Source organism: Ursus maritimus, unplaced genomic scaffold (genome assembly GCF_017311325.1).
Source record: "Ursus maritimus isolate PB19 unplaced genomic scaffold, ASM1731132v1 scaffold_33, whole genome shotgun sequence".
Taxonomy (NCBI): domain Eukaryota; kingdom Metazoa; phylum Chordata; class Mammalia; order Carnivora; family Ursidae; genus Ursus; species Ursus maritimus.
Genome location: NW_024425897.1, coordinates 1,196,635 through 1,214,943, shown reverse-complemented (window position 1 = coordinate 1,214,943; position 18,309 = coordinate 1,196,635). Strand labels below are relative to the sequence as shown.

The 18,309-nt window shown below is 54.0% G+C and overlaps 1 protein-coding gene across 4 annotated transcripts; it reads left to right on the top strand.

Moving 5' to 3' along the window:
* The first annotated feature begins 471 nt into the window (after window positions 1-471).
* Window positions 472-17,376, top strand: SLC2A11 (solute carrier family 2 member 11). Of its 4 annotated transcripts, XM_040619517.1 has the most exons (13): window positions 472-615; window positions 3,971-4,069; window positions 6,144-6,304; window positions 9,715-9,839; window positions 10,409-10,538; window positions 11,138-11,286; window positions 14,436-14,623; window positions 14,713-14,823; window positions 15,405-15,506; window positions 15,588-15,663; window positions 15,917-16,044; window positions 16,276-16,480; window positions 16,989-17,376. In XM_040619517.1, exons 1-12 carry the CDS (start codon window positions 601-603, stop codon window positions 16,474-16,476), a joined length of 1,485 nt encoding a protein of 494 aa, XP_040475451.1. In that variant the 5' UTR covers window positions 472-600; the 3' UTR covers window positions 16,477-16,480; window positions 16,989-17,376. The 4 variants fall into 4 exon arrangements, with proteins under 4 accessions (XP_040475451.1, XP_040475452.1, XP_040475453.1 ...); XM_040619518.1 differs by lacking the exons at window positions 14,713-14,823; window positions 16,989-17,376 and having other exon boundaries at window positions 16,276-16,917; XM_040619519.1 differs by lacking the exons at window positions 14,436-14,623; window positions 16,989-17,376 and having other exon boundaries at window positions 14,651-14,823; window positions 16,276-16,916.
* Window positions 17,377-18,309: the final 933 nt, after the last annotated feature.

Genomic DNA, 18,309 nt, shown 5'->3' with positions numbered 1-18,309 from the left:
GGAGGGGCAGCGGCGGAGGTCCGAGGGGGAACGAGGCTGGGACCCGGCATCACACCGGGGACGGCAGCGGGAAAGAGGACGAGAGGCCAGGGCAGGGTTTCGGGTGAATCTGGAGCTCTCTGGGACTTCCCGGGGCGACTGCACGGGATTGGCCGTGGTGACCTCGGACCAGAGTTCCCTGCCGGTTTGCAGAGGCTCGGCAGACCAAGGAGTGTGTGGCTTTTCAGCCTCAAAGCTACGGAAAGGGCGAGAGGGAGGATGAACAGTAACGGCCCTTTGGGCCTGGTTCCCAGGTGACGGCGGAAGCGCCTCACACCCCTTAAGCGCCCTGTGCGCCTGCGCCGACGTTCCGGGCTCGCGCTCCGCGCATAGGTGCTCTTTCCGCGAGCCCTTTGCTCTCAACACCCACTGCGCTTGCGCACCCGCCTCTGCCTCTAAGAGGGCAAGCGCTGCTACAACGCCGGCTGCGCATGCACCTCCCCGGCGGTGGCTAGGGTCCTGCGGCGATGACGGCGCTTCCCTACTCTCGGCGCGCGTGAGCTTGCACTTGCGCGGCTCCGGCAGCGGCAGCTGTGTATCACAAACCCGGTGTCGCAGCGAATGCTGGAGAAATGTGTACGTGCTCGATGCCCTCCTGCGATCGGGAAAGGTCTGAATTCCGAAACGCGCCCGGCCCTGGCGTTTCCGACGAGGGATTGCAGACCGGCATGAATGCATGGGCGCAGTCACTCTGGAAGGCTGAACGGAGGTGTCAGTGTATAAAAATAGCTGGCGCTTGTTTGTCCAGTGGAGTTAGGTGCTGGGCTCAGAGGGACAGAAGCAGGAGGTCGTGCGCAGGGATGGCCTGGGGGCCAGTGCAAGGTTGCATGGGGTCACGTGTCTGCAGGAACCCTGGCGCTGCCCGCGCTGTTCTGGAGTCCTCTGGCGGGTCGGACACGCCCGGAGAGGCAGCAGCCCTTGGGCACTGCGGTCCTGGTCGCCTCGCCTCCTCCTGCCACTGTTCCCCACCCTCGCCTCACTCCCCAACCTTCATTTCCTCCTCCACGCTCCCTCTGAGCCCTGCTTCACAGAGAAGTGGGGGCAGCCAGAAGAGAACGTCCACGCCACCCACCACCCATCTTTGGTGCCCCTTCCCCCTCCCCCGTACCCCCAGTCCTCCCACTCCTCTGCCAGCCTGCACTGATTTCCTGCAAATACCTGCATGGCACATTCTCCCATGTCTTTCAAGTCCTTGTGCAGATGTCACCTTCACAGGGCCTATTCCCTGACCACCCTCTCCAAACACTCCCTCGCACCATTGCCTGCTTTGTCTCCATCACACCAGCTGACATAGTGTACATTTTCCTTGTTCATGTTGTTATTGGCCGTCTTCCCTGTCCCTCGCTCCCCCACGTTGGAAGGAAAGCTCTGTGAGGTCAGGGATTTTGTCTCCTGTCCCACTGGTTCTATTGGAAGCGCCTAGAACAGTTGGTTTATTGTCCACAGTAGGGAGGCAAGAAATATTTGTTCACCAAGTTGATAACCACAGTCATAGCTAATGTTGTAATGCTTTTCATGATCAGGCACAGGACTAGGCAATCTCCATGCATGATCTCAGTGAATCAAATAATTTCCTGGGGCGCCTGGGTGGTGCAGTAAGCTTCCAACTCTTGGTTTTGGCTCGAGTTCTAATCTCAGAGTCCTGAGATCGAGCCCGGTGTGGGGCTCACACTCAGCATGGAATCGGGTTGAGCTTCTCTCTCCCTCTCTCTCCGCCCCTCCCGCTCATTCTCTTTCTCTCAAATAAATAAATAAATAAATAAATCTTTTAAAAAGATTTCCTGCTATCTTGGAGACCTGCCAGCATCTCCTGCCCTGTGGGCTCAATTGTCATCAGGCTCTGTGTCTCTCTCTTTTTTTTTTAGTTTATTGATTTTTCTTTCTTTTTTTTACTAATCTCTACACTCAACCTGGGACTCGAACCCATGATCCTGAGATCAAGAGTCACATGTTCTTCCAACTGAGCCAGTCACCTCTTGCTGCTTCCTTTTTTCTTTTCTTTTCTTTTTTTTTATTTTTAAGATTTTATTTATTTATTTGACAGAGGGAAGGAGAGAAAGAGCACAAACAGGGGGCGTGGCAGGCAGAGGGAGAGGGAGAAGTGGGTTCCCCGCCAAACAGGGGCTTGATCGCAGGACTCTGGGATCATGACCTGAGCCGAACCGACAGAGCCACCCAGGCACCCCTCTCTTGGTGCTTCCTGCAGATCCTCTATCTTAGTGGAAAGCTCACCTCCATGGAGCCCACATGGAGCTTTAATGTGACTCCAGTAAGACCAGAGTCCTGGGTCCTCTCCTGGCTTCCGCTTCTGGCTTCCAGAGGGAAGTTACTTAGGCCTTACGGGAACTGTGGGCAGGTCCTCTGATGGACCTGTCCCTAGACTGTGGCGAGGTCCTTGGCAAGCTCCTGCCCTCCAGAGCCCCTTCCTCAGCCTCCCCGCTGCCAGCACAGTATCTCACCAAATGGAGAATGCACATCAGTTTTTCGCCCGGCTGTCTGCCCCTAGCACAGTTCCTAGCTGGGACAGGCACTGGGTGTTGGATAAAATGAATAAATAGTCCTCAGGTTCCGGAAATTCTTCTGAAAATCTTTAGCCAAACATCCTTCCGCCATGAAACTCATATGTAAATACTTAAAAAAGTCATAAATGGACTTGTAGGACTTCAGATCTGCAGGGTGATTTGCTAGAACGAGAAGGCGGTGTGATTTACTAGGAAAAGATCAACGGTTTGGTTTTTGCACGGTCACCAACTTTGTGCACGCCTAGGGAAGTATGCAAGAGGAGCAATTCAATGCTGTGCCTTTGGGTCAGCGGAGAACTTTCGGCATATACTGAATTTTCGAACATTTTAACAAGCATGTTATTTTGTCATTAGAAGAGGAAAAATACTAATGAAATTGAGAATCCCTAAAAAATACACTGACCTAAGGAGACAGGACCTCCGAGGGTTGAGCTCTGGAGCGTTCTCCCTCCATCTCTAAGGGCGTTGCACGGGGGTGAAAACTGTTCTGTGTTGTACCAAGCGTGTACCACACACGTGTACCTTGGCTGCCCACCACCCCCCATCACCTGGAAATAGGCATGACCATTTCCAGGTCCGAGTGACTCAGAGAGGACGAGTGAGTAGGGGCAGAGCTGGCATGGGGACCCAAGCACAGCCGCCAGCTGCGGCCACTCTGCTGCCTCATATGCCCCACAAGTACCCACACATAGAGGTCCATGCAGCCCCTTCCGTTAGCCTTACTGGGAACAGGCTGGCAGGTGAGAGGAGGCGCAGCCAGTCTGTTGGAGAATGTTGTGCTGGGGCAGGCCACTGGGGCTGGGTGGCTCCAGTCCTGCCAGGGGCACAGCTTCACTCTCCGGGGGCCCCAGCTCAGAGCATGTGCTCCGGAACCTCAGCGGGCAGCCGTGCCCAGGGACAGCCTGGCACGGAGGGCCAGAGAGCTGTTGTCTGTTTCGGGGGAAATGCTGATGGGGGAGGAGGGGGAGGGGGCAGCGGGGTCCTGCGCTCAGAGCGGGAGTCGGGTTCCCCTGCTACTCCGGCCGTGTGACCTGGGTGACCCCTGTCCTCTGTGCGCCAGCTGCCTCATTTGCCAAGTGGAAACATCACTGCCTGGTTCCCCTAGATTGCAGTGCTGTGATCGGTAGGTTCCAGCCCTGGGAGGGAGGTGAAGGCTGTTAAAGGTCACTCTGTGGGGCGCCTGGGTGACTCAGTTGTTAAGCATCTGCCTTCAGCTCAGGTCATGGATCCCAGCGTTCTGGGATCGAGCCCCGCATTGGGCTCCCTGCTCGGCGGGAAGCCTGCTTCTTCTCCCTCTGCTCCTGCTTGTGTTCCCTCTCTCGCTGTCTCTCTCTCTCTGTCAAATAAATAAATAAAATCTTTATTAAAAAAAAAAAAAGGTCACTCTGTGTCCTCCCCTCTCTCCTCAGATTCAGGGCAGGGTCCTGCTCCTGACCATCTGTGCGGCTGGCATTGGCGGGACTTTTCAATTTGGCTACAACCTCTCCATCATCAATGCCCCGACTTTGGTATGTATTTTCTGTGCCCACTGTCACCATCCCAGTGGGGGCGGGGTGAGGGCTAACATGCCCTCTGTGGGGCTCAGGGCAGCATCCACCCGGTGGTGCTTCCGCCCCCGCATGCACCTTCGCTGAGCTGGTGCACAGGTCCTGCAGGTCCAGGTTCAAACCCAGCTCTACATCCTCCCTTGAACCTGCATGTCCTCCTGGGTCCCTGATGTCAGCAGACAACTCTACTGTCTTCCCGGTTCACTGGGGGTCAGCCTTGACTCCGCCCCCTGCCCCCAAACACCGAGCCCTTCCTAACTACCACTAGCTAGCCATTCCTCCCTGTGTCTCTGCCACGACTCCAGTTCAGGCCCCGTCTCTCCTGCCTGGATCCCTGGCTTAGCCTCCTCGCTGGCCTCCCTGCCTTCAGCCTCGCAAGCCTGACCAAGCCCCTCCCCTGTCCAGAAACACTCTGTGAGTGCCCAGTGCCTACAGGAGGAACAGACTCACCCACCTGAAGTTCAAGGCCTCCTCAGAGCAGAAGCTGGCCACCTGTATCCTACCCTCACTCCCAGAACCCCACTAGCAAAGCAAGTTAAATGCAGTTCCCCAAATGCACACAGCCCTCTCTCTAAGCCTCTTGTGCTTGGGAAGCCCTCTCCGCTGCACCTACAGAAGCCCCTAAGGACCCCCAAACACCATCACCATCCTGAAGCCTTCCTTCGACAGCCTCCCGCCCTGACCCCGGCTGGAAGTCACCCCTCCCTCTCAGCCCTTCTTGCAGGCTGTCCCCACTCCGATTGCATGTTGGTTGTGTGGGGCCCACTTATCCTCCTGCCGGTCTGTTCTCAGTGTCTGAGTCATCCTTGTGCCCCCAGCACCTGGCGCCGAGCTGGCCCAAGGGACTTTCTTGGCCTCAGAGGCTCCTCCTATCCCCCAAATGGATTTCCAGCCAAGGGCAGGAGAGGCTGGGCCTGGTCCCAGCTCCCCTAAATGGTCCTTCCCCCAGAGAAACCTGGCAGGCACCAGGCTGACAGCCATTACCCTGAGCTGGCCTGAGCAGAGGAGAGCTGGCCCAACCCCTAAACCCACTGCTGTCCTCACGTCCTCCCTCACATCCCGTTGGGAGGCCTGAGACCAGTCGGACAATGAAGTGTCTCTGGGTCTTCCCCGAGTACAGTCATTCCTAACCCCGTGGCCTCTGTTCACTTACCTAGAACCGCAGCTCTGGGGGTGGGGGCCTGGGGTGTCCTGACCACCCGCTACAGCCCTGACCTGTGGCTGAGGTCGTGAGCAAGTCCTTTCACCTCTCTGGGTCTAGTCCCCAGTTTAAACAGTGAACAGAGTGATGTGTACCTAACAGAACACTTCTAAGGGCTGTCAGAGTCGGGGTCCCAGGGAAACAGGTGGCACAGTCCAGATAAGTCAGGTCGGTTTAGATGCCACAAGGGACAATTTACAGATTGAGTGTGGCAGCGAGAACGCGCCAGACCAGGGAGAGCTTAGTAATGCCGGGGTCATTACTGCCCCTACCCCCAAAGGGACATGTGGAAGGAACAGTTACCAACACTGGAAGGAAAGAGCCGTGTGGCATAGGACCCCTTGAAAGGAGCGGTGATGTTTGGTTAAGTGTCACAGCCAGCCTGAGGTGACCCCCAGCCTGAGGGGACCCAGAAACAAACAACCCTCCTGCCTCTCTCTCATGTCCTGCTGGTGCTCACCATTGGCCAAGTCCTACAGAAAGCCAGTTAGCAGGGGGCGCACTGATGTGAGCCATGCAGGTGGATTCTTGGGCCAAAAGTGGGGGTCCGAGGGGTGATCGTGGACACTGAAGGGCAAACAGAGACCGGCCAGCACTGGGCTCCGGGAGACACTGTATGTGAAGGACCCCTGCCCGGTACCCTCACGCAGTAGGAGCTCAGGTGACTCTGTTCCTGCCCCACAGCTGGGGAGCAGTATTTTTTTTTTCTTTTTTCGGGGAGCAGTACCGCCCAGCAGCCCTGGCGCCTGCTCTGCAGAGGCAGAGCGCTGTGGGGGAGGAGGCCTAGCCTGTCGGGCCTGTCCCTGGGAGGCTGACTGGCTTCTCTGTCCACAGCACATTCAGGAATTCATCAATGAGACATGGTGGGCGCGTACCGGCCAGCCACTGCCCGATCACCTAGTTCTGTTTGTGTGGTCCCTCATTGTGTCTCTGTACCCCCTGGGGGGCCTCTTTGGAGCACTGCTTGCCGGGCCCCTGGCCGTCATGCTGGGAAGGTAAGTACTCTGTGGGTGCCCCGATGCCCCTTAATGAGAGGCGCCCCAGTCTGCAGGCTGAGGAAGGTGGGAGAAGGAAGAGGCCCTGTAGGCCCAGGCCAGCTCTGCACGCCCCCAGCCTCCTACCCTACCAGCAGTTTCATCATAAGGGTCACATTTCTAGGCGGATTTGGTAGAGGGAGGAGGCTTGTGCTCTGAGGGAGGGAGGACTCCTGGTCTCCAGTTCCATGTCCGCCAGCAACTGCTATTGGGCCGTAAACTAGTATTTCCTCTTCAGGCCTCATTCCCCTCTCTGAATCCAACTGATGGAGTTCTTGGTGTGCAAATAAGAGAGACAGGCTCATAATGAATGAATGAATGAATGAATGAATGAATGCACCTGGCTGGCTCAGTCAGTGGAGCATGGGACTCTTGATCTTAGGGTTGTGAGTTTGAGACCCCGGTTGGGCAGGGAGCTTAACTTGAATACAATTTTTTAAAAAGTCTTCTTAAGGGACATGTGGGTGGTTCAGTTGGTTAAGCATCTGACTCTTGGTCTCAGCTCAGGCCTTGATTGCAGGGTCGTAAGTTCAAGCCACACATTGGGCTCCACATGGTGTGGAGCCTACTTTAAAAATAAAAAATATAATAAAAAATAAAAAGTCTACTTAAAAGAGGAGGGAGAGAGAGAAAGACAGGCTTGGACTGACTTGATCAAAAATTGTAATAACCGGAAAGATCGTGGAGCAGCTCATAGAATGAAAAGAAATACTCAGAAGTCGGGTCTGACAAAGGGCAGGCTCCACGGCGGTGCTGAGGATCTCAACAGCCCCAACGTTGGACCGTCCTCCCGGGGAGGGTGCCTTTACAGTGCATCAGCTCCCACTGCATTCTAGCTCCGATGTCTTCATTCACGATTCAGAATCCGGCAAGACAGATGGGTATTGACCCCCCGTGGGTCACACGTTTGCACCTGTGAAGCAGTGCTGGGAGGAAAAAGCACATGGCTCCCACAGTCCACCCCTTTGCTGGCCGCCCTGCACGTGTAGACGCGTTTCTCCTGTGTATCAGCTCTACACGTGCCCCTTCTAACATTCCTCAAGCATCCCGTCATATACACCAGCATATGTATTCACCTCTCCCCGAGGGAGACACTCAGAGCCTTGTCTCGTCAGCCGGAAGCCTACGATAGTGCCTCACTCAGAGGCAACATTATCTAGCAGAAGGGGGATTTCTTCCTGGCTGATGCTTTATATCAGAAAGAAAGAAAAAAAAACTTTTCAAAAAAGGTGCCATGTCTCATTGCCCAGCACCGGGTCACGAGCATAGGGAACGGGATCACCACGTCTGGGTTGGATGGTCGGGTTCTTACCTGAACCTTAAGGGGTAGGGGCACATTCCCAAACAAATTTAGGCTTTTCCTGCAAAAGAGAAGGAATTAGCTCCCACCCCTGGTGTGCCCTGGGAGAAGGGTGGCAGTATGTAAAAGTAGGCATGCTGACATGAGTACGTTGCTCATGGGAACCTTTGGGGCCCCCATGGGGCATCACTGAAATAGTGACCAAGTGCTACCGGGCACACCCAACCTTAACATAGGAGTGTCATATGGATACATGGCCACCAGGGGTCCTACAGTCTGGCGTGGGGACTACCAACAAGGCCAGGGTTATTGCTAATTAAGAGGATGGTAATTCACTGAAGTAAAGTGGCTTTGCTCCAAAACTCTAGGTCTTGCGTTGTGATTCTCTTTTTTTTTTTAATTTATTTTTTTTATTTTTTTAAGATTTATTTATTTATTTATTTATTTATTTGACAGAGAGAGAGATAGCCAGCGAGAGAGGGAACACAAGCAGGGGGAGTGGGAGAGGAAGAAGCAGGCTCATAGCGGAGGAGCCTGAGGTGGGGCTCGATCCCATAACGCCGGGATCACGCCCTGAACCGAAGGCAGACGCTTAACTGCTGTGCCACCCAGGCGCCCCTGTGATTCTCCTTTTAGATAGCTGCCACCGTCACTTGGAGCACGATGGGCTCTCCTAGGTCTAAAGAGGCAAGTGGCAGAGCTCTGTGCACTTAGAGTGGACCCAGTGGAGAATACTCTGTGCTCAGCTCCCCTCGAAGCTGCCAGGTTTTCAAATCACCTGGTGTGTGCCAGAGTGTGGGACTCTCTCAAAATGGAAGATGCTTTCTAAGATTTGACCATTGCTCTTCGAGGGAGGGCAGTGATTTCTCACGCACTTCGGAGGAAATAGGCTGACGAGCCTCAGGAACTTCACTGATGGAGCGGCCCCCTCAGTGTGAAGTTTCCGCTCTTTGTCACACGTGTGCCTTACAAGGCCTCCGGTGTGCTCTCCTGGCGCCCGGTCTCCTTGCCCTTTCAGCAGAAAGTCATCACAGAAGCAGGCCGGCAGGATGCCCTGCGGAAGGGACCGCGGCCCCGAGCTGGAGAGCCGCTCTAGTCTCGGGCGGGTCAGTAAAGTGTATTACTGCCCCTGCCAGGTGAAAGCTAAGTGTTTCCGGTGTTGTCTGGGTATGGAAACGGAGGAAAATGCATTTACCAAATAAATACTCCACAACTGAAGTACTTTATTAATTTACAACATCAAGGAAACCATATCCAGTTTGCAATTGGAGTTACCGCTGGACCAAGTTTGCTATGATCTATGTCAGTCTCCATTCTCTGGACACAGGGGATCTACGCTTTAGTTCGTATCCTCTCGCCAATGTGCCGCTGCCTTTGAGCAGAATACTGGCCTCCTCTAGCATCCGGTTTCCCTGTTGGTCCATGAGCTCTCCCACGACCTGTATGACAGCACTTCTGTGCTCAGTATCAGGAACCCAGAGCTGATGCGTCATCATGGTGGAGCAGCTGACGTTTCTAGTGGCCACTCCCTGGGCTGCAGTCTGTCCCACTGAACTAGGCATGGGCCACCCAGCCAGCCAGAAAGTTCTGAGAAGTGATTCTACAATACAGGGAAGAAAATGTATGGGGACTGTACTTGGCTTTCAGTGCATCTCCCTTACGCTGAAAGTCCCTGCTCTTCTTCTCTATGGTTTTACTGAGTCTGAGAAATCAGGTATGAGGCCCCTCATCTTACAAAGGAGTGGGAGGAAAGCAGTGAAGCATTCTCTTCAGATGAAGCATAAAATACAAACGTTGTCATCTCAAGCTTGGTGCGGGCAGAAAGGAGAGTAACTTGGGGATGTTGGGAGAGGGGTGTGGGAGTGTGGCCTTCAAGGCGTGCCATGGGTGGTCCTAGGCATGTAGCTAGCGGTCACTTCCGTCTGTGTAGCTTAGGCTCCTTGACGCAGCTCACGCATGTGCACATGCAGGTCTGAGTGGAGCTGGCTGGAGCTGCAAAGAGGGGTTCCCAGGGAGAGTCCCCCTCAGAGTGAACCCAAGCCTCTCTTGCCTGTGTTCCCCTTCCCCCCAGGAAGAAGTCCCTCCTGGCGAATAACGTCTTCGTGGCGGCCGCGGCGATCCTGTTTGGCTTCAGCCGCAGAGCAGGCTCCTTCGAGATGCTCGTGCTGGGCAGGCTGCTCGTGGGCGTCAGCACAGGTATGGGGACAGGACAGCTCATCCCGCCTCTCTTCCTACTCATTCACCTATTCCATTTATCCACTCACACGTTCTCTTTATTTCTTTCATGCATTCATGCATTCTCTTCCTTCACGTTTTCCACTCAGGCCCACCTCTTCTTTTGCAAAATGATTATTTTGCAAGATGGCTTATCTCAAAAGGCTCATAGAACTAGACGCTTAAAGTGGATATGGAAACAGGAAAAAGTTGTACAGGGGTGTGAATACAGACATCCCCAAGCCTATGCTAACAGAGGTCCCCTATTTGAGCCACACTCTAAGCCAGGAGCTTCCTGGCAGCCAAGGTACAAAGGCATCAAGGGTGAGTTCTCAGATCTTCCCTACGGAGCAGAGTAGGCTGTTAGGGGCTCCTCACTTTCTGGGGCATGTCATGTGAGGGAGCACATCTACCTGGGCTTTTAGGGATACCCATCAGCAGATCCGCTCTTGTCTGGCTATGTTTATACAGGCAGGTGTCTATGTCCATATTAGTTATCTATTCCTGGAAAAGAAAGTACTCTGAAACTTAGTGGCTATGCACACATCTAGGCTTGAGCATGAATGTCCAGACCATGTACCTGGGGGAAAGTGCCCCCAAGGAGCTCCGAGGAGCCGTGGCCATGACCCCAGCCATCTTTGCCGCCCTGGGGATCGTGATAGGTCAGGTGGTCGGACTCAGGTAAGCACCCTGTCTCCATGAGCCCTGAGTGGTTTGAGGGGTGCCAGAAAAAGCCCTTCACCTCAATTTCTCCTCTGTCCATGAAGTGTATTAAGGTGTCGCTTCTTTGACTTAAGAAATCATCTTTGTATTGAAATCCTGTCTACACCCATCTGGCCAATGCCCAAAACGGGTATTACTCAACCGTCCATCAGTGTGAATCACCATTTTCCCTTCTCTCTAGATCAGGGAGCAAAGAACAGTCCTTAACAAGAGAGAGGGTGAACGTTTGGGCTTTTAAAGGAGAGCGTGTTCTGGTCATCTCAGAAAAGAGAGGGGAGGGCAGAGCCTGGAGCCCTGAAAGAGGAGTTGCTATAGATAGGGTGGGGCCGTGGCCCTGCTTTATCTTGGGACCCTACCTGGGATGGGAGGGATCTTGGCGTCCAGACCCACAACTGGTTAGAAAGAAGCGGAGAGCAATACAGGTCCTCTGCCCTCAGGAGGGCGGGCAGGCAGGGGACCCCACGGGAGGGGGGGTGGGGAGGTCAGGGGAGTAGGGGGCTAGTGGGCAGGGCTCTGGCAAGGAAGCATCTGCTCCGGCCTCTCCTCTGCCTCCCCAGGGAGCTCCTGGGTGACCCAGGGGCCTGGCCCCTGCTGCTGGCCAGCTGCCTGGTGCCTGGGGTGCTCCAGCTTGCCTCCCTCCCTCTGCTCCCTGAGAGCCCACGCTACCTCCTCATTGACCGTGGAGACACCGAGGCCTGCCTGGCAGGTGAGTCCCTGACCTTGAGTCCCCAGACCACCCTTGACCCAGAGGCACATCTGTCCACAGCATGTGAATCCTCATTTCTTGGGTTTCATTTATCAGGGAAATGCTCTCCCTCACTTTTGTGCCATCCATCCATCTCTTCAAAACTCTTTATCGGGGCACCTGGGTGGCTCAGTTGGGTAAATGTCTGCCTTGTCATGATTTGAGGGTCCTGGGATTGAGCCCGGGTCCGGCTCTGCACTCAGCAAGGAATCTGCTTCTCTCTCTCCCTCTCCCCCTGCCCCTCCCTCTGCTCATACTCTCTCTCTCTCTCTCAAATAAATAAATAAAATCTCTAAAAAAAAACAAACACAAAAGTCTTTACCAAGGAGCTGTCCTAAGTGCCAAGGCAGCGGGATAGAGCAGACCTGGCCCCGACCTCTGGGAACTGCAGGATGGTGCCAATGAACAGCCCTCCCCTCTAGCACGTACGCAAGACGAAACCCTGTCACTGGCTGCCGATGGGCTGATTCAGTGGCTGTGGTCGTGATAATGATGCCCAAGAACAATACCCAAATCCCCGGCTTAACACAATCCATCATTGCGTCGTCTGCTCATCTACTTGCTGGGCTGGCTGCATAACCGCTGATCTCAGCTGCGCGGCTCACGGTGTCTGGGAATCCCCGGGGAGCCAGTCCAGGCTGGTCTGGGCCAGAGCCGTTCAGTTCTGCCGCGCAGGCCTCTCCTCTCACTCTGGTACCAACGGGCTAGCCCGGGGATGTTCTTATCACAGCGACCGCAGGGCCCCAAGAAAGCATATCCAGCTGCAGGAGCACTTTGCAAATCTCTGCTCCGCATGCCGGTGAACAGCCCATCAGCGAGGTCACTGAACCCAAAGTCGAGGGATGGGCAAATCAGTGGCATATCCTCTCACATGACCAGGGCATGGATTTAGAGAAAGGTGAGGACCAGGGCCCACTCATGCACCTTCTCAGCCTATCGTTGTGGCCACAGCTATTCCTGATATCCCTCCCCTGTGCAAAACACGCACAGCGTCATCTGGGACCCCACAGTCTCATCTGATCATGGCATCAGTCTTCCTGTCCAGGATCTAAAGATCACATCAAGTCTTTATGTGCCTTCTCTTGATCCAGAGACCTAGGAGCTAAAAACACAAGTCTTCTGCCCCTCTGAACTCAACACACAATGGTGAAAGTAGGACAGTGTAACCAGAACTAACCCTCATTTCAAAGGGAGCAGAAAGCAGTCCCGGTCCTTAATGCTAAGGTGCTCCTGGGAAAACGCTGCCAGATCTCCTTGCCTTTCCAGTAGGGAATGTTCTGTGATCACGTCCTGGCTCTGCCCCCTGGGAGGGGCTCCCAGGCCGTGGTTTCCTCAGGTTCCAGCTTCTGTCCTCTGGGATACTCCTCCTTGACAGCTTCTGAAGAGGACATTGTAAATGGACTCATAGAAAGTTGGGGCACAGAAGTCTTTACAGTTCAAATTGTCTTGGCCCCTATTCATCCAGGCTGGCAGACCTTTTGTCAATAGGATTTTCTCAAAAACAATGTGATTTTTCTATGTATTTGATCGATGTGCCAAAAAGCCACACCCACAGTCTTTTAGAGACATGCTTCCCTCTTAAGACCGAATGACTGGAATTTGGGGCATGTCAGGCTGCTGGGGCCAACACCCTTAAGCCCCCCAGATGCCCCTTTTCCAGCCATGAGGGTCTACGAGGCACTGGCATAAGCCACACCCTTAGTTTGATTGTTACCCTGAGTCCATGGCTCACTGGCAGGGCTTGGATTTGATCTTTGCTTTCAGGCCGAACTCAACGTGGAACTCTTTTTGGTAACTGGAGGTACTAGAGATGAGAAACACATTTACTTTTTGTTTTTGTTTTTTTATTAAACCGACCTAGTGAGTTCCAGAATATGTTAAATTTAATTAAATCTTGTTCCCTCTGAAGGTCTTTTTGAACTCATGTTTTTCTTTTTCTCTCTCTTTTTAAAGATTTATTTATAAATAAATAAGACAAACAGAGAGCACAAGCAGGGGGAGCTACAGGAAGAAGCAGGCTTCCCACTGAGCAGGGAGCCTGATGCAGGACTTGATCCCAGGACCTTGGGATCATGACCTGAGCCAAAGGCAGACACTTAACCGACCTAGCCACCTAGGCACCCGTCATGTTTTCTTTAGAGTAAGCTTAGAATAGTCAGTTAAAAGCAACCAGTTCATGTTTTCACCACATAAGGATCTCTTCCCTTGAGTACGAGAGTTGATAAGGTCTGTTTTCTTTCTTCCGCAATTCTGCCCGGCATACCCAGGCTTCTATTTTTCCAACCTCCTCACCATCTCTGCCTGTTATTGGAATCAGTATCATAGATTACAGGTCCCACAATGGTAGCAACCGGTCCTGGTACCCGTTAATTAATTCGTCAGTTTTCTGTGGCTGCCTAATAATCATATCTCAGTGGCAAACTAAAGAAGCAATCACTTAGTTCGAGCCTCTGTGAGTTCTCTGGGGTTGGCTGATGTAGGCTGCGCCTGGCTGGTGGCTTTACTGGTCTTGGGCGCTCGTGCAGGTCTGCTGGGCATTGGCTAATTTAGGAGGGTCCCAGCTGGGCATCTCTGCTTTTCCTGGGACCCGTGGGCTAGCCCCAACACACCTTTTTATGATGATGGTAGAAGAGCAGAGGAAATGAGCAAGGTCTCTTAAGGCTTGGGCTGGAATTTGCATACCCTCCCTACAGCCTCATTCTATTGGCCAGAGCAAGTCACATGGCACAGCCCAATGCCAAGGGGCGGGATACATACTTGCCCGTTTGGTGGGGACTGCTGCAAAAATCACCTAGCAGAGGGCCTGGGTACAGGGAAGGGTGGAGAATTGGGGACGCTGGATGATGGCAATCTGCCGCAATTGTGTCCAGTCTGATATATCTGCAGAACCCGAGCTCCTAAAGCCTTGTTTGGTCCGTGATGCCCTGAAATGACAGGGACAGGGGAAGAGCATCCCTAAAGCCTTGTTTGGTCCGTGATGCCCCGAAATGACAGGGACAGGGGAAGAGCCCCCCATCTGATCAGGGGGACCCAGAGAGAGGGTGAACGGAGTTGGAGGTGGGAGCTCACTCTGGGGGACCAGGGCTCAGCGCCCTCTACCCCCGCCCCAGCCCTGCATCGGCTGCGGGGCACCACGAACGTGGCGGGGGAGCTGGCGGAGCTGGAGGAGGAGCGCGCCGCCTGCCAGGGCCAGCGCGCGTGGCGCCCGTGGGAGCTGTTCCAGGATCGCGGCCTGCGGAGGCAGGTGACGAGCCTCGTGGTGCTGGGCAGTGCCTTGGAGCTCTGCGGGAACGACTCGGTGAGGCTCCCCTCGTCCCCCACGCAGGGCCGGGATGCTGCAGACCCCGCAGACCGCTGGCAGCCCGCCCCTCTGCCCCTCCTCTCCAGGTGTACGCGTACGCCTCCTCCGTGTTCCGGGAGGCGGGGATCCCCAAGGGGAAGGTCCAGTATGCCGTCTTGGGGACTGGGAGCTGCGAGCTGCTTGCGGCCTGCCTCAGTGTGAGTTTGTCGTGGGCTCGGGCTGACCCTCCACCAGCCCTGCGAGGAAGGGGGGGCGTGGGGGCTGACACTCGGAGGACTTAAGTCCTCTACCTTGAGCCCTTTTCCACTCTAGGTCACTGTGTCCAAATGGGGTGACTTAGCCAGCATTTATTGAGCACCAACTGTTGGCCGTGCACTTAAAATACCATTTTGAGATGAGGAAACTGAATGAAGTTGAGTGACCAAATTAATACTTAAAAAATTAATAGGGGAGCCTGAGTGGTTCAGTCGGTTGAGCTTCTGCCTTCCCATCGCGTGGTGATTTCGGGGTCCTGGGATTGAGCCCCGTGTGGGGCTCCCTGCTTAGCGGGGAATCTGCTTCTCTCTCTTCTCTGCCCCTCCCCGCTGCTCATGCTCTCTCGCTCAGTCACTCTCTCTCTCTCAAATAAGTAAAGTCTTAAAAAATTAATAATGTCTTAATCTCCTGAAGCAATCAACTGTTCCTAACTGTCCCCCCAACAGCTTCAAACCAAGGAAAGCATGCTTCCAGCGCCAGTGGGGGGGGGGGTGTCAGTGACCAGGGCTCCTTTTCTTTGCAGTGTGTGCTGATCGAGCGGGTGGGCCGCCGCGTGCTGCTGATAGGGGGGTACTGCCTGATGGCCTGCTGGGGAACTGTCTTCACAGTGGCACTATGCCTGCAGGTACCTGGGCTGGAGTGAGGGTTGCGACCTGGGACACCCTGATCTCCACCTCACTTCACACCCTCTGCCCCTTTACTGCAGAGCTCCTTCCCCTGGATGCCCTACCTGGCCATGTCCTGCATCTTTGCCTTTGTCCTCAGCTTTGGCGTTGGCCCTGGTGAGTGGGCCCAAGGAACCCAGGGCTTCGGGCTTTGCAGAAGGAACTCGAAAGTCTGCGTGCGGGATGGGTGGATGTGAATGCAGTTATCACCCGCATGCCCCTCCCCGCAGCCTACCTGTACTGAGGCTTCTGGGAGGGAATGCCTGGAGGAGAGGACAAGGGGTCCCCATTCCCATGTCATGGACAGGTGGGGGGAAGGCTGGGCAGGGAGCCCCGGCTGGCAGCCCCCTGTCCCCGCTCCTCCTTCTAGCCGGAGTGACGGGGATCCTGGCCACGGAGCTGTTTGACCAGAAGGCCCGGCCTGCCGCCTATATGGTCGCCGGGGCGCTCGTGTGGACCTTGCTCTTCCTGGTTGGGCTGGGGTTTCCCTTCCTCAAGGTAGGCCTGCCCTGCCTCCCCCCAACATTGGGGCCCTAGCCTTAGGTTTTACCTCTGTCAGCAGCGGGAGAGCCCCAGCGGGAGGTCTCCATCCAGGGAGCCTGAGGCTGGAGGGGTTGGGACTCATCTGAACCAAGGGGGACAAATCCCTCATCACCACCTGTCATGAGGCCTTCTGTCTGGTGGCTGAACAGGGCCACACCAGGTCTCTGTGTCTCTTTCCACCCACAGGAGGGCTTGTCCCACTTTCTCTATGTGCCTTTCCTCGGTGTCTGTGTCTGTGCGGCCATCTATACTGGCTTCTTCCTCCCCGAGACCAAAGGCAAGACCTTCCTGGAGATCTCCAAGGAACTGCACAAACTCAACTTCCCTAGGCAGAGCCAGGGCCCCGAGTGGACGGGCCCAGAAGTCATCCTGTCCACAGAGCTGTAGCTCTGTACGTACGGTGGGGGCCCGGGTCCAGCTGTTGCTCTCTCCTTTGCTTCCTGCCGAGGGTCCTGGCCCTCTGCATTCCCTAGTTCCCGCATTCATTTGTTTACTGAGTGCTTATTAAGCACCTACTGCATGCAGGCTTGGTGCCAGGTGCTTAGCAATCTGTGGTGAGCCAGAGGGGTGGGATTGGGACCTGCTGGTGCTCCCTGTCTAGAGGCAGTTAACTAACAGGAAACCGATAAAAACAACCACAAACTCAGGGAAATGCAGTGAGAGAAAATACAGATTATCAAGTGTGTGCATACTAGGGAGCTTGACCTGGTTGCAGGAGGGTGGTCAGAAAAAAATTTCTGGGGGCGCCTGGCTGGCTCCATTGGTAGAGCATGTGACTCTTGATCTTGGAGCTTTTGAGTTTGAAACCCATGTTGGGTGTAGAGATTACTTAAAAATAAAATCTCGGGGCACCCGGGTGGCTCAGCCAGCTAAGCGTCCGACTCTTGATTTCATCCCAGGTCATGATCTCAGGGTTGTGAGATCGAGCCCCACATCAGACTCCGCACTGGGCACGGAGCCTGTTGGGATTCTCTCTCTCCCTCTCCCTCTGCCCCTCCCCAACCCCCACCTCTAAAAAACAAAGTATGTATTTGAGGAGTTTTGACAGATGCATATGCCCATGAAACAAGCACCACAATCAAAGTGGAACATTCGCATCACTCCAAAAGCTCCCTCGTGCCCGTTGGTAATTGGTAGCCCCCCCCCCACCTGCAGCCCCAGGTGACCGCTGACCTGCCACCTGCCACTATAGGTCGCATTTGCTTTTTTTTTAGAGTTGAATATAATTCCATACTTTTCGTATGCATTTGTGTCTGGCTTCACTCCAAATAAAAGTTTTGAGCTTCACGCATGTTGTCACATGTATGAGTATATATTCCTCCGTGTCGCTGAGCTGTAATTCCACTGTATGCATGTATCGTCATCTGTTGGCCACTTACCAGCTGATGGACATTTTGGGCTGTTTCTGAATCTTGGCCATCATGAATAAAACTGCGATGAACATTCCTGCACAAGTTGTTGTGTAGACAAATGTTTTCATTTCTTTTGGGTAAATGAATTGCTGAGTTTAATAGCAAATGTATGTTTAGGGGCGCCTGGCTGGCTCAGTCGGTAGACTGTGTGACTCTCGATCTCTGGGTCATGAGTTCAAGCCCCACGCTGGGAGTAGAGATGACTAAAATAAAAGCTTTAAGGGCGCCTGGGTGGCTCAGTTGGTTAAGCATCTGCCTTCGGCTCAGGTCCTGATCTCAGGGTCCTGGGATCCAGCCCCATGTCAGGCTCCCTGCTCAGTGGGGAGTTTGCTTCTCCCTCTCCCTCTGCCCCTCCGCACCATTTTGCTCTGTCTAGATCTCTCTCTCTCTCTCAAATAAATAAATAAAATCTGGGGCGCCTGGGTAGCGCAGCCATTAAGCGTCTGCCTTTGGCTCAGGGCGTGATCCCGGCGTTCTGGGATCGAGCCCCACATCAGGCTCCTCCTCAAATAAAATAAAATAATAAAATAAAATAAAATCTTTAAGGGCAACCCACTCTGGTCCCCTCCCTCTTTGGGAGCTTTGTGCCCTATCGGTTAATAAGCTTTACTATCGCTCAATAAACGTTGCTTTGCTGCCCATGAAAAAATGAATGAATGAATGAATGAATAAAATAAAAGCTTTAGAAATAGTGAATGTATGTTTAACTATAGAAGAAAAACAAACAAAACTATAGAAGAAATTTTCCAAAACGATCATACTGTTTTAAATGCCCGCGAGCAATGTCTGAGAGCCGCGGGTGCTTAGA